Source organism: Vanellus vanellus (assembly GCF_965231255.1).
Source record: "Vanellus vanellus genome assembly, chromosome: 2".
NCBI classification, from domain to species: Eukaryota; Metazoa; Chordata; class Aves; order Charadriiformes; family Charadriidae; genus Vanellus; species Vanellus vanellus.
Window position 1 is genome coordinate 79092217 of NC_138906.1, and position 25095 is coordinate 79117311.

At 42.5% G+C, this 25095-nt stretch overlaps 1 protein-coding gene across 1 annotated transcript; it reads left to right on the forward strand.

The window, feature by feature from the left end:
- Positions 1-4948: 4948 nt before the first annotated feature.
- Positions 4949-24674, forward strand: LOC309668864 (MARVEL domain-containing protein 3-like). Its single transcript, XM_082479393.1, is given in 7 exon segments — positions 4949-5073; positions 6337-6492; positions 9997-10150; positions 18349-18375; positions 18378-18425; positions 18427-18472; positions 23807-24674. Coding segments are annotated over 6 exon segments (1092 nt in total). The 5' UTR covers positions 4949-5073; positions 6337-6376; the 3' UTR covers positions 24508-24674.
- The last annotated feature ends 421 nt before the right edge of the window (positions 24675-25095 follow it).

A 25095-nucleotide genomic window follows, 5' to 3' on the forward strand; every position in this document is an offset into this window, starting at 1 on the left:
TTCCGGAGGTCAAAAGAAACTGTGACAAATCATTTACGTGAACTGAACACCTAAATTTAATGCCTCTTTTCCCTTCTTAATGCATACAATTGCCAACATTACCGCCCCAGACAGACCGACCAGATGTAAATAGCTCAGACTTCCACAGGACTACGTGTTTTGATCAGGAACAAAATGTCTGGATACCTTTTAAGGCTAGATTACTGAACCCAGCATCTCTGTGCGTTCATAAATTTTCTATGCACAAGAAATCTTTCCAATGACTGCCAGGAGTGTTGACTCCAACCCTGATAGTTTTGACCGCAAAACAAATATCCCCTGTTATTGGATTTTATCTGCGTCCAGATGAGAGAAGAAAAACACTAGATGGGAGAGTAGATTAAATGAGAGAGAAGGCAGACTGCTCGTAATTCCTACCTCTTGTAAAAGAGGCAAGAGCTCCTACCATGTTAATAAAACTTCATAAATATTTTACTAATACAAAATGGAATGTAATGTATTCATGCCAGGAGACAGGGAAGTGGCATGAGCTCCCAGATAGCTCCTCTTTTTACAATTCCGTGCAATTTGCAAGCTGGCACCCAGAATCATAAGCCCAGGACTATTGAGACCTCCAGGCTGGTCAAGACAAAGGCACCTCACAAACGTCCACCAGTGTGAATTTTAGAGCAGGTCAGACTGCTATAATATCTGCGCAGGATCTAAATGTCCCCTGAAAGCAAAGTTCAGTCCTGAAAAGCTTTTACATTTCAGTGGTAAATTGTTATAGAAAACTAAGTATGGGACTGCACATAGTCTCCAAGATTTACTCAGACATGGGTTCCCCCAAGTTCAGCACAATGGAGACGAAATTTGTGAGAAAGGACTCTTAAGAAACGAGGGAGAAATTTTAATGGTAACAGTTTCTCAGATTTCAAAAGCCGTTTTGGTTTTGCTCATCATTTTTGAAGGGGAAAAATGGCTTCAGCCTACTACAACTCAGCTTAAGAACAGGGAAAAAGAAAACGAATGGTAAAGTTTCAGATAAGGTTTCCAGTACCTAAAGGGGGCCTACAAGAGAGCTGGGGAAGGACGTTTTACTAGAGCATGTAGCGATAGGACGAGGGGGAATGGCTTTAAAATGGAAGAGGGCAGGTTCAGATTGAACATTAGGAAGAAGTTTTTCACTTTGAGGGTGGTAAGGCACTGGAACAGGTTGTCCAGAGAGGTTGTTGAGGCCCCATCCCTGGAGGTGTTCAAGGCCAGGCTGGACGTGGCCTTGGGCAACCTGGTCTAGTGAGAGGTGTCCCTGCCTATGGCAGGGGGGTTGGAACTTGATGATCTTCAAGATCCTTTCCAACCTAAACCATTCTATGATTCTATGATACAGCTTGGGTGGCCAGCAGCAGCAGAACTTGAGGAAAATCAGCATGAAAATGACAGCTAAGCTGTGGTGATGCAGAGCATTACCAAGGCTGGTGTTACAGCTCCGTACTTCAAGCTGATATAAATACAAAGGGGCCCACAGATAACAGTCTTTCAGGATTCAAGGCTTCAATAGAAACATCATCACTGCCATCAGCCTGTTTTGGATGTGTCCCAGAGGCTGGCTATTCCCCAGTCAGAGTCTAGATCCAGTGTGACAAAATCCCACTTTTCAGAAAACCATGTTGTAAGATCGTTTAATCAGAACTAGGCAATTGGTCAGAAGATGCTGGGAAGGACTCAGCCCTGGAAAAGAAACAACCACCAACCAAACAAGTCACACGTTACCAAGGACAACAATAAAAGAAGCCTAAGGATGGCTTCCATGGCTTTTAAAAATACTTATTTGTAATAGCGCACACTAAGAATACAATATTAATATTAAATCTGTCATGATTGTTTACATTTCTTTTGCTGAAGCAGTAGTTGGTGTTGTGATGGATTTTTTCCCACTAGGATAGAAAAAATTGACCAACACATAACCAATTACTAAGTTCCCAAATTCAATTTACCTTCTGTCCCTAAAAACAGGGCTTTCAAAATGTCTCTAAGGAAAAAAAAAAAAAAAGAAATAAAAGGAAGCCTTCAACCCAAATTCTTTTATTGTTGTTTATAACAATAAACAACAGATTTCATGTAAAAGCAACACCACGAGGGTAGGAAAAAAAATGTTCTAAAGCTAATTTTAGTCCTGCTGATCTCAGGAGCTTAGTGTTCCTGTCAGACTGAACAGACTCCAGTGGTGCCCAGCCTGCCTGCCTGGCTGGAGAAATCTGTCCCTGGAGGTCTATTTACAGCACCTTGTACCCTATACCTAGATTGGGTTTTAGGGTTTTGTTTTATTTTGTTTTGTTACACTGGAGCAAGTATTCAGGACTGCGTTGATCCAAGACACAGATGTGACCTACTCAAGTAAATTACCAGAGAAAAAATAAAATAAAAATTGTTCACACTTCATTTTCTACAAATCAGTCCCTCGGGACTTCAGCAGCTAGCCAAAATCCAGTCCCAAAAGTTATTTCTATTTGAAGGAGAAATTGACGACAGAATCAGGCATACCTTTGATACAAACCTGTCTACTTACATACAACAGCATCCTTCTACCTTCAACAAGGTAAGAAAAAGCGATGAGATCTTTTTCCTTGATGGTTCTCATCCAAATTCAACCAGTACCATATCCAATCCCTCCGTGAGCTCCTTCTACATTTTTCTCCTTAGAGACACCTTCCTGCTGCTACCTTTGGCCATTTCTCCCTATTCATGTGGCTTGTTTCACTGATTCTTATGTCATATATAGGCAACTCAAGCAATCACTACCTCAATGCCTTGTGTTTGCTTTATGAGTTCCCAGGGAAAATCCCTTTGGTCACATAGTTAAGTTTTTAATGTAGATCTATGTAATTCTGGGTCAGTTGCGACCCTGTTATTTCAGCTACCTGGTTCCATAATGACTTTAACCACTTTTTAAACACTTACTTTGCCTGTCAGTTTCACTGAATTTGACTCAGTCCATAATCCTATCCCCTCACTTCCACCCAGTTTTCCATCAAACCAAAACAGCCACACCCCAATCCCTTTCAGCCCAGAAAGACAAATGTTTTAACAAAACTACTAGTTATGCTGTAGACAGTAGCTGTCAAGGTACTTTCATAGTTCAGCCCCCTCAAAAAAGTCTGTTTCCAGCCATGTCTCCTTGTGATTTTTCTACTGTTCATATGAAACCCGCCTATCTAAAGGGAGCTATGATTCTTCATGCTGCCCATCAAGAGCAGACATCCTCTGCTGGATGGAAGTGAAGAATGTATTTCCCAAATATTTATCACCTAGACAGAACAGAACTCATGCAGGCAACCTAATTTCCTTCAGGGTAAAATCCGCCAAACTAGCCCAAACTACCTTTAATTAGAAACAGTAAGAATTAGAAACAAACAGAACTATGCAGCAGTAAAACACTCCTGCTGTTAGACTGCCTTTGCTAGCAGGATGACAGCTGCAAACTGAGAAGGCGTAGCGACTAACTGATAGGTAGCCGTGTCTCAAACTGCAACTTCACGTTCAGGCTTCAGTTGCATTCACCCCTCGCTGCTGCCAAGAGAGGTAGCCCTCTCCCCCTGGTGCCTCCCCAGTTCCTTCCCTGTGGGACACATGCTTCTGCCAAGCTCTTGCTCCAGCACACGTTTGAGCGCAGCACAAAGCCAATTCAACTCACTAAAACTGGAGGAAGTAAATTGGTTTCGGCTGGAAAGCAAGCCGAATTGGCTTACTTTGTGATCAAGCGAGCATGAGAGTGCACAACAGAGGGAAGATGAATTGCACGGCTGAAACCAGGAACAGCAGAAGAGGTCTAGGCCAGGTGAGAATGGTACACAGCAAAAGAAGCTATTAACGCAGCTCAACTGGAGCAGGGAATCACAGTCCTACTGCACTCCAGCAAGTTATGAAACACACGTCTTAAGTGTTCAGTTTCTGTAGTTATCTCCTCATTTCGGGGACAGCAGTTCCTCTGGTACCCACGTGTTACTGCAAGGGGATTTCAGGTCTAGCCCTAGCATAGGACTGCTCTAACAGTTGTATATCTTAAGCCCAAATTTAGGAAGCACTGGTACCCCACGCATGCTGCTGGCTATGCTGTGGGAAGGAAAGGGATTTTCTGGTCCCAGCTCTTGTGCAGGGGACCGCCACGGCCTCGGGAAAGCTTCCCAAGGCCCAAGATTAGCCAGGCACGGCGTGTGTTGCCATTCCCAGGCACAGATTGCCTTGGTGTGCAGGGCTGTGCAATGAACAAGCCAGTCGCTGCAGTGAGGGTTCCCGGGTCTGCTCCGGGCTCTCTGCAAAAACAGATATATCTCCACCAGAAAGCACCCTGAGAGGATCGCCACGGTTCCTCCATAAGGGAAACAGCATGGGCTGGCAGCGAGGAGGCAAAGCCTCTGGAGATCCAGTGTGGGGATGGCTTAACCAGACTGCAGGCATCCAAACAGGCAGTTACCTAAAAGGCAGCTTCACACCAGAACAGAGTTTAGTTTTGCACCCTCCCTCATCAACCTATCTGGTGTATGCGACCCGTTCCCACCCACATCCTCCTTCAGACAAGTCTCCCCCATTTTCTTCTACCTTCCATCCTCCGTGCGTCTTCTACCTCCCACCCCGAGCACAGCTAGTCAATGAAGTTGGCTTTAAAAAATCAAAAACAAAAAAAAGCCAACCGTTGGGACCCTTGAATTTTAACTTTATTAACCTTCAAGTTTGACATCCTCTCAGGGCCTCCCCACCTACCAGATTCTTCCTCAGCACTGTGGGACACGGGACCCCATTTTATTAAATTAAACAACAGTCCGGGTTGCCCCATGCTCCCACACACCAGCTCTCCCCCACGGCCGGGCCGGGCCGGTCGGGAAGCAGCACCCCTCCTTCCCCCCGCCGCCATCGTCCCCGGGAAGGCCGCGGCGACCCGGCGGGGCAGGGCAGCAGCCGCCCCGGGGGCCGGCCCGCCGCAGGAGGCAGGCTCGGCCGGCGGAGGGAGGTGGGTGGCCGGGAAGGTGGAGAGGCGGGCCCCGGAGCTGCTGCTTGGGCGGGCCGGGCCGGGCCGGAGCTCGGCGCTGCCCTCAGGTGAGGGGCGGCGGGGGCCCCGCTGGCCTTAGCCCGCGGAGTACCGAGGGACGGGGGTGTCCTTAGAGGAGAAGGTGGAGGGCAGGCGGGGGCCGCCGCTGGCCCTCGGGTGGGAAGCCAAGGGGGCAGCTCTTTCCCCTCAGCTCCGCGGGGGAATGGCCGCTGGAGGCGGGTCTCGGGCCGGGCCCCCGCCGGCAAGGTCGCTCCCGGGGGCGGGGGTGGGGGGAGCGAAGAGGGGGCGAAGGGGCCTTCGGCTTGCAGTCGTGGCGCTGAGGCGGCGGGGCCGGCAGCAGGACCGCCCCTGGGGAAAGGTGCGGGGCTGCTGCCGGATTAATGGCTTCTGCCGGATTAGTGGCTTCTGCCCGGAGCAGAGCTCCCCCGGAGGAAGGCACTGGCTTTTTGTCAGCCGTAAACAAATAAAAATTAATTTATTTCTTCTAGTGACACCCTTGAGAGACGGAAGGCAAGTCCTTAAGCGAGTCCTCGGCTTGATCGGTCAAAACTGAGCGGGCTGCGGGCGCGGCTGCAGTAATGCCGAGGGGCTGCGGTGGGGGCAAACGATCGCTCCGCTGCTGAAACTGCGCCTTCCCGCATTTTGCAGGTCAGGGCCTCGGTGTGCTGCACTTGAAAGGGTACAGACGCTTTCAGGAAATAACACCCCTGTAGTATTTCATACCAGATTATCAAGGACGTATCTTCCTGCAAACGTGTTTTCCGCCCAGCACAGCTTTGCCCGTACCTGATGTTTGCCCAAATTGCGGGCGACGTTGGGTACAGCCTCTCTTTACCCCAAAGGGTGCACTCCTCTCAGAAACTTCCAGCGCAGAGCTCGCAGCCTGCCCTTTCAGCTTCGCCCTGCCACCCGTGGCAGCTGTACGCACGCTGCTGTACTGCACCGGGGGTTTAATGCTTCATCTAAGAGAGACAACATCAGCGAAGCCAAGGCTTGTGCTCTTAGAGTGGACACTGTGCCTTGTCCTCGCAGCAAAGGTAGGAGAGTCAGAGCAGACCTAGTAAATAAGCCGAGTGCGATAAATGTTGAAAGTAGAAACATTACAATTACTTGATGAATAGGAAAACGTAAAGAAAAACTTCCTTCTTTAATGAAGCTACTTTACCTGGAGTTTAAAGGGGTTTACTTCCTTCACTTCTCAAGGAAGTCTGTACTACGTCTTGAATCAGCATGAAATGGATGTGTGTGCTGGTCAATGAATAACTTCAAGTAGAGCTATAAAATTAACCAGTTTTGTTTCTCTGGCTCAGGAAGTTATTTTAGAAAGAAAGAATACATGTAAGAAACAAGATGTCTCATGCCGGGAGACGATACCAAGATAAGCAATACAGGCACCATGAGGATTATGGATCTGATAGATACGAGAAAGACAGAAGAGCGAGAAAACCATACCCGTACAATGGAAGGTATGTCTTTATCACCTTAAAGAAACATAGCACAGCAGGTCTATAACGTCTGTCATCTTGTTTGTTTGCTTTTAAATACCTTCAAATTACAGTAGGAGAGAAAGCATACAGTCGGAAAGAAAGAAATTGCCTGAGAAGGCAATTACTCAGCCTTGAAATCATGAAGTGTGAGCATGCCACATCTGGAACCAGGGAGCTTAGAAACACTTAGAAATTTTAAACGTTTTTTAACCTTCTTTGTACTGAGCTCGAGAGCGGGGAGACGGATAGGTTGTGTGGCACAGTCAGAGATGTGAATTTCATGGGGTTGTCTGGATCAAGTTGGGTCACAACTAGGTGAAGGGTGGCCATGTGTCTTAGTACAGTTGCTGAAGAGGCTGGTCAGCAAGTGACAACAAGCCAAAGCTTGCCAAATATGCATTGCTTAAATGAAAAATGTTAGGTGACTGAGACCAGCACAGGGACTTACTCAACTCTCAGGTTGCTCTAGTTCAGCTCTGAACAAGTTCATAGTAATCCAAAACAAAATTAATTTCAGTAATCACAGTCAATAAATGAGTAATTGTTTAACTGTCTAAGGCTGTTTGCAGCACTTGATAGGGGGTCAGCCCCTATCAGCACAATAACCAAATCAGCTAATAGAGGGTTTGGAGTGACAAAAAAACTCTTAGGATATTACACTTCTCCTTTCAGCCTGGCTAACCTATAGCACATTAGAAGTGAGCGTATGCTGTTTTCCTTTGAGTGCATGCCAGTGGCTGCATTGTAAGAGAGAGGTCTGTAGCTCTAAACATTGGCAAATTGGCCATGACAGTAAGGTGATCATCACTCCTATTTAGTCTCTGGGGGCATGACTGTAGGGCAATTTAAGAATAGAGGCAAAGAGGGAGAGGAAATAAATATAATTAAGATTACTGAAAAGCTGAAGTACTGAAGTACTCCATATTAATATGCATTTTAGCAAGAAAAACAGGATGAGAATAAAAGCAGTAGTGAAGAGCACTGTGTGGTCTAGAAGGACTAATTATGGCTAAGTATAACAGATTTTGGTGGCAGTAATCCTGTTTTATTATGAAAATAGCTAATGAATTTTCCTTCCGTCTCTCTTAAATCATGAAAAATTGGAGAGAAATAGGAACAAAGATCAACCTAAGAATCATCCTCAGAGGCTGAATGACTGTCCTTAGCAAAAGCAGAGATCAGCAGGGGATATAGTTAAATTATTTTGAACATAGTAGAAGTTGAGAGCAGCAAATACCAAGAATGTATTGCATTGTGGAGGGGAAAAAAAAGAAGGGTTGGGGTTTTGGATTTTTTGGTGGTTGGTTGGTTTTGTTTTTTTTTTTTTTTTTATATGTAGCATAATAAAAGGAGTGTGTGAAAGGACAGCTACAAATTAAACCACCACTTCTTAGTAAAGTGCTTCTCTGGACTTTTTGGTTTTGCTGTTAGTTTTAAATGACTGGACACACAGACTTAAAATTGGTGGAAGGACCATAAAGGCCAACAGACCATCCATGTATTCACTGTGGATTAGAGGAAGGAAAGCTGCAGCTATAGATTTGGAATAGCCATGGAGATAATTGTTAGACTCACGCCAAGAATCTGGGGGGTACCAGCCCTCACTCCAACTAATCAAAAAAACTTTATCATCAGTTATTTTGATGGAGTTTGGCTTAACCTAACAGCATTTCTTCTGCTTAGCTCTCATGACAAAACCAGCTGCTTGTGTAAGGAAATTTCAGTTATTTTAGTGAAGGCTTAGGCCAATGGACCAAAAGATCTTCAGATGTTATAATGAAATAGATGGGAAGAGTTTTGTGGAAACTGTAATTTGGGTACCTAATGCTTTCATTCCTTACGAGCATGACTTTCTAGCCAGAGTATTTCTCTTTCCAAATGCATTTCTGTCTGAAACTTCTATAGCAAGCTTCCTCTCATTGCTGAAGGAGAAAGAATTGCACTATCCTGGACTGGAAAGTCCAGGAACAAAAGTGGCCAGAATAGGCCATTGTGAGAAAAAAAGCATCTAAAAGAAAGAGATTTTTTTTTTTTTCCTAATTGTACTGTGTTGCTGAACATTAGGGGGGTTTTGTTTTGTTTTTTGTTTTGTTTTGTTTTCTGGCAAGTAGCAGGATACAATAGAGAGAAGCAGCTGCATCAGAAGTACCAAAGGGATTGCTTTCAAGTTAACTGGAAGTCTTATAAATCACGCAGCTTATTTAATTTATGTGACACAGCTGCACAGGATGCTTTGGTGGTTGCACAAGACACAGGACAAAGGTCAGAAAAATCAGAAATGTTTTGGCCAAATAGAGCTGTTGGCAACTACATGCAGAGATGTTAGCATTGGTCTTGTTATTGAATGTCTTAATTAAAATGTAAAAACTACAAAGAACATGATTTAATGTGGATGAATGAGATAATAAGTTGAATCTAGAATTGGATGAAGATAAACCTTAGTGAAGTGCAGTGATGCTAGGAAACAAGACTACAGTTGAAAATGCTGATCTGTGGATAAGAAATTCAAGATAAAAACTTAATAGGAAGACTTTTAAAAATAATAATGCTGAATGAGACTTAAAATGCCCTTCAATAACAAGATCATCCAGCTGTGCCTTGAAAAAGGCAAGCTCCAATTCTCCTTCAGATGAGGGAGAACAGTTAGATTAAACCAGACATTTATAAAACAATTTACAGCCAATGTTTCTTTTAATCTGAGTGTCAGCTCAGTTAAAAAAGGGCAAATTGCAGTTTTCCCATAGAATAATCTAAATTTCACCAACCTTAGAAATCATCAGGTTTCAGATGCGGAGCTGTATGTCATTGCAGCATAGTGGACAATTCCATTTTTAATTATACAAATGAAGAGTCTAATTGGAGACATAAGAGATTTTTCGGGGGTCAATTTTACATTCCTCTTCAAATATAATTAAAAAAGAGAAATATTTAAATTGGCATTTTTTCCCCACTTTAAAATCTTTGCTTCTTTTAATAGCTTTCATTCTTTTAAAAGGCATCTTTGTGAGATGTGGTAATTGGAAGCACAAACTTGACAAAACGCTTACCCATGAGATAGTTGTGCTACCTTACACATTTATTACATGAAAATATTTCTCATTTTTGTTCTCTGGGCTGCTATGGACTAGCTAAAAATGTTTGTTTTTCATGAAAAATATGTTACTTGTTTTTATGGGAACAGGAACTCTCCCCACACCCTCCTCCCTGCTACCTTTTGCACATAACCTACACAATTCAGCCAGCCTACTCAGCGAGTACAGTTTTCCGAAATAACAACGATCAAGTGCAAATATCCTTGTGAACATGGATTTATGCAAGTATTTGGGATATTTGCTTTCCAAACATGCAAGCAAAAAAGATCAGATACCTGTGAAGCAGGCTAGCTGGTTCCACTAACAGGAACGTCTGCCAGTTTCTCATGTCCTAATGTTCAGGAGAGAGCATGATCTAATTAATATACATTAGTCATTTATTCCATTGTAGATCAACAGAAGACATCCGAGGTGGCCAGCACTCAAAGACTTCCCCTGTTTGCTCAGACCCTTACTCCAAAACCTCAGGAACAACACAGGAATATTTTGGCCCACCACCAGAATGTTATCCTCCCAAGGAAACCTTGTCAATGAAGTGTTCAAAGGTATGCACAACAAGAGGTATGTGAGATTCCTATTGCCTGCCATCCACCCCTCTCCTTCCAATGACTTGTCTTGGGTTTGGTTTCTGTGTTTAGAAGCACAGCAAAGTAAAACTAGGGGAATATTAAAAAAAAAAAAAAAAAGGCAAAATAACACCCTGGGAGAATTAAAGTTAGTGAATGTCATAACTCCAGGTTACTAGCATCTAAAGGCAAGATTTATAGAGATATTTAGATATTTCAAAATGCATCTCCAGAATATGCATAGAGAGCATCAGAGTGGGTCAGGTGCGTAACCACTCAGGTTGTGCAGCAAGAGTTAACCTTTGAGATTTAGGAATAAAATAGATGTTTGCATCAGTAGGCAATTTGAAGATGGCTGTTGCAACTTTGATGCTAGTTTATTTCTGACACATTCTTCTCAGGCTTTTTGTCAACTTTGGATTTAATCCAGTCATCACCGATACATCTTTATAAGGAACATTGCAGGAGACAAAACTATTTTATGGACGTGAATCCAATAAAACAGCTCTTGAGAAATAGAAATAGAAAGTGACTACAATGAGTGGAGAAATGAGCATTAATATGGGAGGAAATCAGCCTTAACGCTTAGTAAACTCATTCCCATAAACTGAAAAAGGCAGCACTAAAATATCCATTACTCCTTAAAAGTTTTTCCTCTTCCAGGACAATGAGTTTTCTCACCTTGTTTGTAGGAAAGGCCCACTGCAGTCTGAGTTGGAACTTGCAGCTAGGTGCAAAGCCTTTGGACAAAGTCTATAAACAGCCATTTGGTGTCTTCCAGTAGAGACAAATGAAGAGTTTAGTTGTTGGAAGTAAATTAAAATACGTAATGTTAGATTATTTCTTCACTCCATGAAGGAAAGTTAAGTAATACATTCAATTTGCTCATAATATTTCTCTGTGTGTGAATATGTGAACAATTTTAAGAGTGAACTGAACTATTTTCTCTTATAAGTATGCTCTGTGTATTTGTATACAGTTTGTTTTTCATCTCAAAGAGACTTAACAACAGTTAGTAGAGCATATTTAATGATACAGAGCCACACAGATATTTTATCCCTGATAAAATTGTACAGCAGTTTCTTCTTCAACAGTACTAAATTATTTTAACTTGTTTGAGAAGCTCTAGAAAACTCCATGTCTTATTTTATCACAGCTTTAGAAAAAATGAAGTGGCAAGTTATGTTTAGTTTTCAGTTTCACTGGTTGTTTAGACTTATGTCTTAATGTGACTTGCTGGGGTTTTTTTGACCCACATTTGCTTCTCATTATTTCAGTGCATTAAACATCATTAACATTTTCAAAATGTCCGAGTTTTGGATGCGTCAGTTGATGATGATGATTTTACTCCCACCCCTCCCCCAAGTATTGCTCAGTATTTTCCAAAAATTTAATGTCTGAGCTTGCAGTGGAGGAGGGAAGAGAGACCGTGTAGAAAATAAACACTTTTATTAGCAGTTTTACTTCAAAAAATGAAAAGATATTGGAGGTTGATAAGATTATGAGAATGTTACTCACCTGTTTAATTTTTGAAAGTACGAAGATTTAGCGAATTTCCTAGAATTTTGTATAGTCAATAGTAAATGTTATAAATGAAAAACTGCATGAATTGTTTACTAAGAAGTTGGTACATGCGAGCTATGACTTCTTACAGCATGAAAAGTTCCTGTAAATACTTCTTGACCATCTCTTTCTTTTGCCAATGATTTATAAGCACTCTGGTGAAATTCCCCCTTCCCAATCACCATAATTCTAAGATTAACTAGTATGGAACAAGGCCGGGAAATCAAGCGATGTACCAGTCTTTTCCAAAGCAACAACTGAAATGTGAACCTTAGTTTCTGACCATACATCACTCTACTTTCACTATGGCTTTATTTTTTTTTTTCTTTTGCCCAGCAAATATAGTTAGGCTCTTTGCACGTGTTGACCAGTTTGGAAAACTAGAGAGGAATTCTAAACAACCAGACCTCCATAAAGTATTTCCTTCACCCAGATACTGCCCTCTTCATCCATGCTTTTCACCAGAAATATCTCAAAAAGCTAAGGTTGAGTTTCAGAAATAGGCAGTTATTTTTGCAGTGATCATTCAAACAGCTGCAAGCAGCAGCAGAAAAATGGACATCATTCTCTTATCTTTGTTATTCTAACCTTCCCTCCCTAATCCCTGCCCCCCCCCCTTTTTTTTTCCTACCACCACATTGAGACGATAAACCCAACCCAAATATAATGGAAGAAACAACTGATACCCCTTCTGCTGGTAGGAATATTTGATGCCATCTAAGAAACTTCAAAATATTCTGCTCCATTGTATTCTTTTCATCTTGAAAACAGGAGGAAAAAACTCTGTTAAGACACTATATGAGCAATACCTGTTCAAAGCCATTCAGGTAGGATCATGTGGCTAGCAGTACTGGATCATATGAGGCAACTAATTATGCATCCTCTCAAACAATGTACTAGAGTGCAAATTTAGGAAGACCATCAGAATTTGGATCAGTGGAAAGTGAGCTGTCCTCTGGAATACTCTCCGAACTTCAGACTGGTGGGATTTTCTGAACTGGAAAACTGTATTCAATTCCATTATGCTTAATACCTCTTTACAGACCTATCAAATTTATTTATTTATCTAATCCTTTTCTGAATCCCCTTTTGAATATGTTTGGCCTCCATATTATCTTACAACAAGGAGTTCCACAGTTTCTTTGTGCCACTTGAAGTAGTACTGTTTTGTTCCTTAAAACTTTTTAAAGAAGGTGTCTCTGATTCTGGTGGTATTCAACATACCTAATGATAATCTCGTATATTAACCTTCTTCGTGATATTTATGATTTTAGAGTGAAGTCTTCTGCCTGTCAGTTTGCTCATACCACTTCTTCACAGAGTGAAGAATAGTCAGTTCTGTCCTTATCATGAGTAAATTCTTACCACTTCTGGTTAGCCTGTCAGCCCTGTACAGGCTATACCTGTATCTGAAGTGTTTTATTTAGAGCCCATCTGTGTGCTCTGCAGATGAGGGGGTGTTGGAGTACATGCATGAAGTGTGAAGTTACTTATTAAACACTGATTTCATTAATTTTTCGTTCTAGAGCTTGAACTCTCAGCAGCCTACCAATTTTACAGGTGGCAATCATGGAAGAATTTTGTGTATTTATTATTAAAACATACTTCACAATCTCACTATTCAGTGTTTTTCAAATCATTAGTTTGTGCATCTACTGTAGTTTTTTGGTGTGTGCTTTTCAGCTGAATCTCTTTGGAGCCGCCACTTACAGATCTTTGGGTCATGGTGCAGAGCAGTCTCAGGATGCACAAACTATATTTCCTTCAGATAAAACTAAATGAGGGGGTGAGCTATAACTACGAGCAGGCACTCTGTCCTTTGGACCAAACTAGACCTAGAATAAAGTACTTCTCTCCCCCCAGAAAATGCCTATTGTGTAGCTCCTGGGACTTCAGCTCCAACTGTTTCCCTCTACAGATCCACTCCCATTGCACTGCTGTCACGGGCATAACTAGTGACAGGCAGCACAAAACAAAGGTTTCTCCTTAACTCTATTTGTTTGAAAACTGGTTGTTTCCTCTTAGTCTTTATTTTCTTTTAACCACTACTAACCTGTGAGAGGGTCTTCCCTTTTATCTCACAGGTGCTCGTGTCATTTAAGAGCACTACCACTTGGATTGTCTTTCTTCATGTATCTGCTGATTCTTTCAAATGACTTCCCTCTAACAAACTTTTGCCTCTTCCCTGCTATGCTATCTTTAGGTCTAGTTTCTATACCTTTTTTTTTCATAGGAACATCACACTTGTGAATCTGCTGATTACAGATTCAAAAGGCAATAGAAACGCAGAAGTCTGCTGTTTCTGTAGTAGTGAAGGAGACTTACGGAACAACTTATAGACTGGTGTAAAGCAGTCTAGATGCTTTATATAATTATCTAGGAATTGGAAATAAACTGTTCCTGATAAAGACAAACCTTTCATCAACTAAGGAACTACTGCTTGCAATAGCCATTTCTTACAACTTAAGCACAACAGTGCATGCCATTTAAAGCAGCACACGTTGAAAACAACAAGAGTTTTTGGCCTGGGGATACTTAGAGCTAAAATTCTTACAGAAGAAAACATTCAATCTGCTTTTTACAGTGCAGGTAAAATTTCTGTAGTTCTCTCTTCTGTGTAGAAAAACTAAATTAGTAATTGTATTTGCTTTTCAAAGGACCCTCTTGGGCCCTTTGAAAATAGAACCAGGTTCAGTGCTTTTGGTTACCAGAGGGAATGAAAGAAGAGTTCAAGGCTGGCTGTCATGCTGCTTCCTTCACCTTAGGGAGAGCAAAATCTGAGTCAAACCCAAGAGTGAATTGCTGATCGTAAATTGGTCCTGGATACATTTTCATTTTCTTTTTAGTATGCATATTGGTGTGAAAGAGGTGGAGCAATGCAATTCCAGGATAATGCTTCCTTTAGTTTTGCTTAAACAGTGAAGGTAAACTAAGTTTCTCCCCTCTTCAGTCAGTGTGTGACTCAGGAAATGCCTGCACTTTTGCCTTGTATAGAAATGTACTGTGCTGGTCATAATTTCAGAGCTAAATAACTTTTTTTTTTTTTAAAATTCTTCAACCCACTTGGCATTTAAGGGAGACAGCACTAAAAAAGTTAGAAAATGGTTTGTGGGGGAGCAAGTATAATTGAATCCCTGTTCTTTGCTGCCATAATACAGTTTAAAGAGGCACCATGAATAGTGTCAGATTTCTTAAGCGTATTGTAGGCGCTTCCAAAGAATCATGCCTTTAGCCTACATTCTAACATCCACAATTGTTAAAACCTTCAGACCAATTTCCTCTCAGAAAAAGACAGCATTATCGTTTGCAACAACAAGAAAAGTCTCCAATTTCAGGCATAGCCAGGAGGAAATATCAAACTGAATTTATTTGGAGGAGGAAATATAATTAGGGAGTAACAATGACTTTCTCCAGGATATATTCATGCGTTAACAAGCCAGCATTAATTCAAATGTAAACATCTATATCTTTTGTTCTTACAAAACACGGTCCATTTTTTTTTTTCCTATAGCTATGCATGCTGGCAAATACTCTTAGACTGAAAAAAATACTGAGATGAAAAGTCACCCTAAACACAGGGTTCACACTAGTAGACACTTGGTTTGAGTTATGCCATTGTTCATAACTGTTATATTGCTGTTGTTATGTTGTTGTGTTCTGTCCTGAGTCAGAAGTGGGAGCAGGAGGGGAACAATATTTCGCAGAGCACTTGTATCCCTTACAGTGCTGTGGAGATGTTGGGGGAGAATAGTGGTTTGCAAGAGGCATTGGACTGAAATAAAAGACCTTCTGTAACTTCAGTTATGTGTGTTCAAAAACACTGAAGCGTCGTTAAATGTGCATAATGCAGGTAACTGGATGAAAACAAGCATTTGACAAGTACCTTCAGTATCTTTTCAGCAGTGGATACTTACATTTCTGTGGAGGTACCCAATAGGATTAGAAACTGCTATATTTTGTAGTCACCATCTTCACATTTCCTCCCTACAGCCTGCTATGCTTAGCTCCTTTAAATAGTGCTCAAAGCTGTCATACACTGTTCCCGTGGCAGTTAATTTCAACATATTTCTGCTGTAAGAAGGGAGCGCTGAGGTGTCCTATAGTCTCATTTGTAATTAGATGGCTTTTCCCTCCTGTCTGTTACAAAGTGTATTTTAAATACAGTGTGACTAACAGACTAAATTTGCCATCAAGTATTTTAATCTTGTAATTGTGAAGACAGAGGATATTAGTAGCGGGAATTGGACAGAGCTGTACAGGCTAAAATAATCCCAGTTATTCAAAATGCTTAATTAAAATTGCACAGTAACAAGATACAGAGGCAGAGCTGCAGGTAGCCTTCCTGTTCTGAAGTTAAAGTATTTCACTTGGAGGTAAGTCCTGTTTGCTGTGAAACACAAATAGCCATGAGCAGTTACCTCTATAAAAACACACAGGGGAGCTGCGCTAGTTGCAGATGCCAAACGTTACCTTTAGCAAACTGTTGCCCAGCCAACGTATGGGCTTTCACTCTGCCCACGTCTTTATATCAATTTTTTTTTTCATCCACCTTTTGGCATTGTGCTAACATGCACACTATTGTTTTTAGAGAGGAGAGAACAACAGCTGAGAAGACTCACTGAAGTTGGCAGGGGAAGATACTGGCAAAGTTGATGTTAGCTGTTAGGTATGTGGTACACTCTACCCTGTGCTTCCCTACTGGGAAATCTTAATTGTATAGAACAGGAATTGTACAGAACAGGAATTGTACCATCTTTCATGTAAGACCACTGGGTTTGTCTTCCCCACATCAGACCAAATTCTGGAAACTGAGAAAAAAAACTCTTCGCTTTATAAAGTGGCTCTCAAAGCCAGCAGACTGACTATATATTGAATGTAGCTGTATTTCTTGAGCAGGTGATCTTAGCTCACTTAAAGGAGAAAAATCCACCCAGTCAGGAATGTTGCTCACCAGGTGTGACAACCCACAATTGGTAAAGTGAATGAGAAGCTCAGCTTCACAGGTGCCTCCAGCCTGACCTACCTTCAGCTAGACTATAATTACTTAAAGAGCAATAACACCCCAACCTTTGTACTTTCTGAAGGCAGCTCAGTTTCAGTTCAAACGGAGGGAGTGGCTATGGAAAGTTGGCATAAGGAACAAGAGTATTTCATTGTTTTCTGAACTCCTGTTAAAAAAAAAACAACTCCTGCAAGTTTGTTTCAGCACCAAGATACTTGTTTACTACTTGAAAGAACTATGGGTACATTAGCATGAAAAAAGGCAATTTCCTGAAATGCAGAACATGAGGTGACCTTGCGGAGACCTACCAATGCTACAAATTGATGTACAGCCTTTTACAGCCATGGTAGTTAAATCGCTATTGCCAAGTGCTACAGCCTAATGCAAGACCTTTTGCTTCCCACCCTCTCCAAAATTGTGGAAGGTGACTCATGCTTGGTTAACGGGAGAGAAATCAAGAACATGCTAGAAGTGATGCTTTAAGGAACTACTGGGAACAAGTAAACCAGAGCTGTTATTCCCAGGCAGGGGCTGGGTTGTAATGAAACTGTGTCTTGATGGCAAGTAAATCTTAGTGTCATGCAGTGGTGGGAAACTGTATGGGGATAGAGGCTGACGCAGTAGTTCTACAAATTAAGTCCACCCTTTCCTGTGAAAATTGGACAGCACTGTTTAGAGGATGGGAGGGTATTAAGCAGAAGGACTAGAGCAGGTGGGACAGTAGTTCTTTAAGGGAAGATGATACACAGGAAAAACAGGACAATACATTTGGATCTGAGCACTCTGATTGTGAGCGTAAGGCTTCTCTGAATCATTAAAAACAAGGCTGGTCATCCTTTGAGATTTCCTAATGGAGTGATTATCTTGACTAAAGAGGGACAACTTATTAAAACATAATAATAACCCTTCTTTCTAGAGCAGATAAATCATTTAATTTTCCCAGTTTTTAACTATTTTTCGATCGATTTCCAGTAAGACGAATATCCCAAATGAGCATAAATGTGTTGGGCACTTATGTGCCATTTAAATGCCGTTGGCTCCGAGTATGTAGTTCCCTCGGGTCCTTTGAAAAGCCAAGATTCAGTGAATAACTGTTGGTGTTACATTGCCTAACTTTTGTGTTTTAGGGTTGGGTTGTGTTTTTTTCCGCCTTTGAACATTACTCCATTAGGGAGATTTTAGCATAACTCAGTGAAAGCTAAATCCCACCACTGGCCGAAGAACACAGAGACCTACAAAAACAATGGTGGGGTGGGGGCTTGGGGGGGGATTTGTTTACGAAAAAGTTGTGTATTGCCCTGATCCCTCTCATCAGTGAAGTTGGTTGAATTCCTGTTACTGGTTTCAGTAAGATATTGCTTTGTACTGGTACACATAAGTGGAATAATACTGTTAGCAAGATGTTTTAGTACTTTGGATCCAGATTTAATATTTATAATCTGTTGTGGCTGTTCTCTCCATTTCATTTCCCTTGTACAGTTCTCCTCCACTGTTTTGGTTCCTCCCTACTTCTGTCACATTTTTCTCCCTGTCTAAAAGCAGAACAAAACCCCTCTTTCTGTGACATTTTCTCCCCCTTCCCCCTTATCTATTCCTCCTGCCACCAACTCAGTTTAGCAGAGAGATGACCAAATCTACTTGTTGAACTGTGCCTTTACTCTCTGGGGAATGCCAAACCTGCTCTGGCAATAGAAGTTCAGCATTTGAGATCCTTTTCAGGACTGACTGCTGCTTTTGTAAGTCACTATATATGGTCAAAATACTTGTCTGCTCCTTTGGGGGGGGGGGGGGGGGGGGGAGGAAATTACCTCTGAAAAGTGGAAAGCTACCCAAACTGGGGAAAAAACCCCAAATGACAACCTTCAGTGAGAAAGGCTGGGAGAATGATTTTTAATGGTGTGTTGTAGCCTCTAACTCCTCTCTTCCCTTCTCCTAGAGTGACCCCTAATGGGATGTGACACAGGCAGCACTCACCTGTGCGGCTCCCTGCATGGCTGCCCTGCGGCTGTGGTCGAGGTGTCCAAGAGGGGCAGCCGGGCACCTCTGGGGCTGCCAGCTGGGTACTGTTGGTCCTGCTGGTACGTGGCCTGCAAAGGAAGCAGAGGGCGAAAGCAAGCAAGAATGGAGAAAGCCAAAGAAAATATCTTAGAAGTACACAGGGATGTTAACTCAAGAGGGAAGAATGATACCAAAAGAGACAGGAGAAAGAGTCCATGTGCAGTCAAGGGAGGAAAAAAAATGACTGCTGTGCCAAGACGCAGTGGAGGGAGACACTTTGAAGGCCTTCTCTATTAGTCAGGCCCTCGTAGGGTCAGGACAAGTTCAGCAGAAACAGCCAGAACTGACTGCCCTACAGATTGATTCTTGTCAGCTTCAGAAACATAGGGACATACAAGAATGGACCGTTTTACTTTATGTAGACAGCTACATACACACACTGTGATCCTGGCACCTGAGCATTGGGGCCATCCGGCTACACTGCCTGGATGAAAAAGCTTCCTCACAGCTTCTAACACATGAGACCCGGGCACACAGTTGAGTTACTGGGTGCCACACAGTCAGCCGCAGTGTAGTTTTATGAGGCAGATCATGCAGATTTAACAGCTCGCCTCACCTGAAAAGGAGAGTTTCTGGTCCTTCTCTGGTCCTGGCTGTGTTATTTCCCCTGCTAAACTCATGCCAGCACGATTGCTCATCAGGTACTCTGTGAGTCACTTCAAGTTGCTAAAGTTGCACGAAAAAACATCAGCACACACACACAAAAAAAAAAAAAAAAAAAAAAAAAAAAAAGAGTTGAATTGTTTCCTGCTGGTTTAACTTATTAAAACAGGTCTTGAAGGTCCTAGTGATAGGCCAGAGTTATTACTGGGCAGGTGAGAAAAGTAGTGACAGCCCAGCCAAGTGTAGGAGCCATTAGAGTAAGGTCAGCTGCCTGTGGAACTGTACTCTTAACAGCCTGCCTAGCTGCTTTGCTGGACGTATGAGCCCACCATTTGACAGAAGACAAAACCATTGATCAGTGGGTTAGTATCATGGCGATAGCCCAGTGTGCGCTTGGTATAGAAGGGAAAGAAAAAGTGAATAGTAGTTTAATAGTATAAATTGGAAGGCTGCTGTTTGTTATAGCAGGAAGCCTACTCACAGCAAAAAAAGACTGGATTCAAAGTAAGTTAACAAGTACGATACATTAAAGTTACAGATTACATTGCAGATTTAGATTTTATGGACTGAATGAAACAATTCTCAGGAAGGCTCTGGCAACACCCACTGTCTTTTAGGTTGCAGCCATTCTGCTCAACTTCAGTGCTGAAAAGCAGTGCAGGAAAGCAGCATGGGAAAGCAAATGAAAATCCAGGAGCCCAGCCTAGAGTCTCATTACTTGCTTAGTATGGAGAGGGTTAGTTCCCAAAGCCAACTGTTCACTGTGCTAATTTTAATACAAATCAGTAGCATTTTAGGTAGGTCCCAAGATTTTGAACTTGAGAAAGGAATCAAACCAGTGGAGTTCTGAGATTTTCAGACCTGCAGTCATTTTACACTCAAGTCTTGCAATACATTCATTGTTGCATGGGATTAGGGAATAGTTGTAGACATAAGTAACTTCCACTTGGAAGACCTTTTGGCAGTCTAGTTTGGGCAGCTGTAACTCTAAGATGATGTAGCTAACCAGCCTGTAAAGGCAGGAATGGCAGCACAGACTCAGAAGCGTGGCTTTTAACTCAACCCTTTCTGCCAGCAGTACGCTGCTTGACATAGGTCACTGCTAGTATGTGTGTGTGTTAGCACACCTTGACAGAGCTAAGATTCAAAATATAACTGTCCTTTTATTCCTTATTTCTCAAGTCTGTCCATCCTGTTTATACCAATGGAGTAGCTTGTAACTATCACAGATCAAGGTTGCATGAGGCTTTTGGGGTGCTCAGGTCAGATCTGAACATACTGCAGGGCTTAATATTTCCCTCAAAGCCTTGATGATTGTACAAGGCCTTAGGGATTTCCACTAATTGTCTGCCACTTTCACAAACCGTGATGGCTCTCATTGTAGACCTGTAATTCACAACTTTGTTCTACATACTGCTTATCATTTTAGGATTTTTTTTTAATTGTCTTTTAATTTTCTTTAATACAGGAGGGTTTGTTATTGCACTTTTTTAAAAAAAGTTAATCCATGTGATGCAAATAACTGGTGGAGTAACTGCTTATGAACCTCTCTCCATTGTTTAGTTACTGTACTCAATTCCATAGCAGGTGTGTGTGAAAACTGTACAGGTACATACAAAACCTGTCCAACCTGAATGCCCTGTCTAAGGAAATTTCTCAAGCATGCCATTAAAGCATCTACTGCTGCAGTTAAAAATACTGTAGACCTACATTGATCATATTTGTCATCCCATGAGCAAAAAGACATGTTCTGCCAGCCCTACTGTCGTACCAGAAATCAGCCCAGTGAAGTTAAGGGGTTGCATACAGAATTTGTGTGAATACATAGGAAGTTTTGGAGCAGCGTCATTGAGGATTGGGGTCAGTTATAAACGTGGAGAGGTTAGCCGCAGGTGGTGATGACTTTGACAACAGAAAATTGCCTTTTCTAAAGCTCAGCGAGGTGACGTACAGGAAAATTCAATGCTCAGCGGCTCAGAGTGCCTCACCAGTTGTAGATGAAAAGGAAGTTCTGAAGACAGCTGACTGGTCATGAATTCCCAACTTTCAAGTTCCCAAACATATTTAAAATTTATGTTTCCCTTAATCAAATGGTCTTTCCTCCCTGTAGACTTGTAAGAACTGCTTCCTGATGGAGCATCTATGAAATCAGTAGTCAGCCCTTAAAAAGGGAAGTGGCCTTCTGCGTCCAACACTGTCCAAGGGCCCTGAGGGCCTAAGTTGAGTCCCTGTATTTGGAAGGCATACTGTACAGCTCAACTGAGCAGACAGAAAATATCTGATCCAGTTCCAATGAATGTCCTGTACAGCTATTACTCTTTCAAAATATTTTGAACAGTCCTGGTAAAGCGATGACTCTGTACCCATTAAAAACGTTGAGTCTTTTGGCTGTATTGTTTGAATTTGGTACAAGGAGTTCCAAATCCTGTCCGTGGCCCAAGATTTAAATTTCTCTTTACAATATGCTTCACAAATATTTCCTTTGAAATATCTGAAGCCTCCAGAAGAGATTTGGTAACCAGTGTGGTTATTGACCGGCTTCACAGAAAGGGTGTTTGGAAGGGTCAAGGAAAAGGCATGTTGTCATGCAGAAATCAGCATCACCTCTGAAGAACACACACATAGAACTGCACGCTTAGTTCCTTCTCAACAAAAGCATTTTGTCTTCTCTGCCCGCTCTACCTAATTCTTTTTAGGATATGAAATCTGTACATGTATGCACTTGTGTATGTATATATACATATGTGTGTGTGTGTATATGTATATACATGCACACACAAACTGAAACATGCTGAGCCTCAGATACTCTGTTCCCAGGTTCTGTTCTCCTTTGTGCTTCTGGGATGGTTTGCAAGACCACAATGTGAATGGCCTTAGTACCTACCTACAACTGCTTTAGCAGAAGTGAGGGGACCGGTCTGGGTACAGGGGGAAGCAGGAACTTCTGAAGTGGCCAAAGACCCTTGTCAAACATTGCAAGCACCTTTCCTGTGAAGAGCAAGCAGCAGCAGGAAGGTGCTTGTTACCTCAGCCTTCTGTGGAGGGAATAAGAAGGGGCAGAACGGGAATATCAGCTAATCCTTCATGGTGGTTGTCACTGGCTTTCTTCAGTTAGACGCATCTGGCAACATGAGAGGAATTTGTCTAATTCCCTTGCACGCTGCTTCAGCCCATTCTTCTCAAGCCCATACGGTCTTGACAGCAACCGAGCCATTGCTCAAGAGGAAAACGGCACGCTGATCAATGTTAGCAGCGTAAAATGAAAGTCTATATGCAAACCCCAGTTCCTGCCCCACTTTAAAGACAAATATAGGACCACTGTGTCGAGCATCTTATTTTCTTGGCTGTCAGACTGCAATGGAATAATGAGATTCACAATTCTGTAATTAACTTCAGAACTTGAGGAGCAACACGCATGATACACTAGGGGTTTTCGTTTCCCTAATAGGCAACTCTAGCTACGCTTCATCATCCGTCATGTTTACTAATCTTAGTCTGACCCCTAGTGAGCTGTCACAGAATAATCAGATTTATCTAACAGTTGCTGCACCTTCCTGACAGGCAACTACCACAAAAAGAAGTCATTTATCCAGGGTTTTTTTTTGCCTTAAAAAAAACTTAGTTACCTTTATCAGTAGCATAACATAAGAAAAAGAAGGGAAGAGTCAGCTCAGAAATCATAAGGCTTTCTTCTCAAGGTGGGGGTATGGAAGAGAACACATGATCCAGTATCAAATTTACTTAATTTACCTCTGCATATAAGGTGGATTTTGCCTCCTTCCCCTCCTCCATTTTTTTCGTGCAATCAGGAACTGCTGCTTCAGACTTACGAAGAGATTTTTATCTGTGAAGTAGATGAAGTGGAAGTTGCATCTGGTTAGATAATAAATTTAAATTAACAGACACTTAAAAAGACAAAAAAAAAAGGTGTAAGTTAAAGCAGTAAACACATTTTAAAGGACCTAAATAACTCACACAATATTTTAAGCTATTAGAAGCTTCTAGGGTTTTGTCAGCTTTAACCTCACCATTTTGTTCATACTGGGTATTTCTTGCTCAGTGTGTTTGTGCCAAGTAGTTACAGGCCAAAATACAATCACTGTGTGCTTGCCTTGGCAATAACACACACACAGTAAAATTTTTACGGATTTATTTCCCCGCATGAAGATCCATTTATCAAGCATACTGACAAATTAAAAAAAGTAATTTGCCCAACCTCTGAAATGTACCCAGGAGAACTCGTGCTGCTTTTTTTTTTTTTTTAAAGCAATGCTCTTCTGTAGCTGTAGCCAAAAGGACTCTCTCAGTGATAGTGCTCTGTGTCTGTGGTTTTGGTGTGCTTCTGTCACCCCAACGTTTTGCCCAAGATGCGATTTTGACAGCTATTCCCATTTTTCTGCTCCTTACAGGCATCTTGAAATTCGTGGAAATCACGGTTAACCTGCTGGTGCTGATCTGCGTGGGCGCTGCCCAAGCCTCTGTTGCAGGCTTCACCTCCCTCGGTGGCTTCGGATCCTTTAATCTGAATTCGGCGTATAGCCCCTTCGAGGGCACGGAGCTCCGGGAGGTGAGGGAGTTAGACATGCAGTTCACCCAGATGAGAGCCCCTTGCGTGTATGGCGGAGTAGCCTTCAGCCTAACAGCAGCAGTACTTACCCTTGTCTTCCTTGTCGTGGGGGCAAAACCCATCCAGCAGCTCAGGGTGGGGCTGCTGGCCGGCGAATGTGCCTTCAACCTGCTGGCCGGTGTGGCGTACATCGCGGCGGTTGGCCTCTACCTGCATTTTGTCAGCCAGGTGAACTCGACGGACGTTTGCAAGAGGCGCGAGAGGCTGTATGCACGCCGTGGTTATACCTCCATGAACTGTGTGGTCCAAGGCGGCGATGCAGCCGTCGGCCTTTTTGGTGTCGCTGCTGCCTGTTTGTACTTTGCCAGCTTTGTGGTCTGCATCCGTGCTATCCGAACTGTCCGGGCCTTTCAGAGCCACGTGGCCAAGGCTCAGCACAGCCCCAAAAGCAGCATTAAGCACAGAAGTGTCAGAAACCACCATGCCACGCACAGAACCTCTGAAAGCTCCCACAACGTCCAGGCTCTTGCCACATTAGTGTGAAGCCAGCTCCGGGACTGCACCAAAGAGTAGGAGCTTCACCAAGGGATGGACACTGGGCTTTGCATGCTAAAGAAGCGACGGGTCCACAATGTATTGTCCCACAAGGTGCTGACGTGAATCACCGAATGTAACAATACCTGTATAACACGATGTAATAAAATTGTCATTGAGTGGATGTTTTAACAAGGGGTTTTGCATCAGTCTCTCAAGCTGGACTCCTGCATTTAAAATGTGTTTGGTTGTAATGTTTTCATCCCACACAGAGCAAATCCAAGCACCAATGGGGTGTTAGCAGGTTGCAGCCGCAGTGCTGCCAAACTCGCACTAACAACCACTTCCGCTCCCACGACACAAGGAATTGAATCCAAAGCTAGGATGGGCGGCCTTCAACAGATCCTGTGCCTGGCGATGCATCCTGTTGCCTTATGCCACATCGCTCACAAAGCAAAGGACACTCCAGTGCTTTTCTGAATCTCAACCAAAACATTTGTGACCTGTCTTGCTTGGGCTAGTGAAGCGTTTTATGTTTTGAGTCACAGAGGTTGGACACATGCCGATCATGCGCTCCCTGAGGAATGCTGCTGGGAG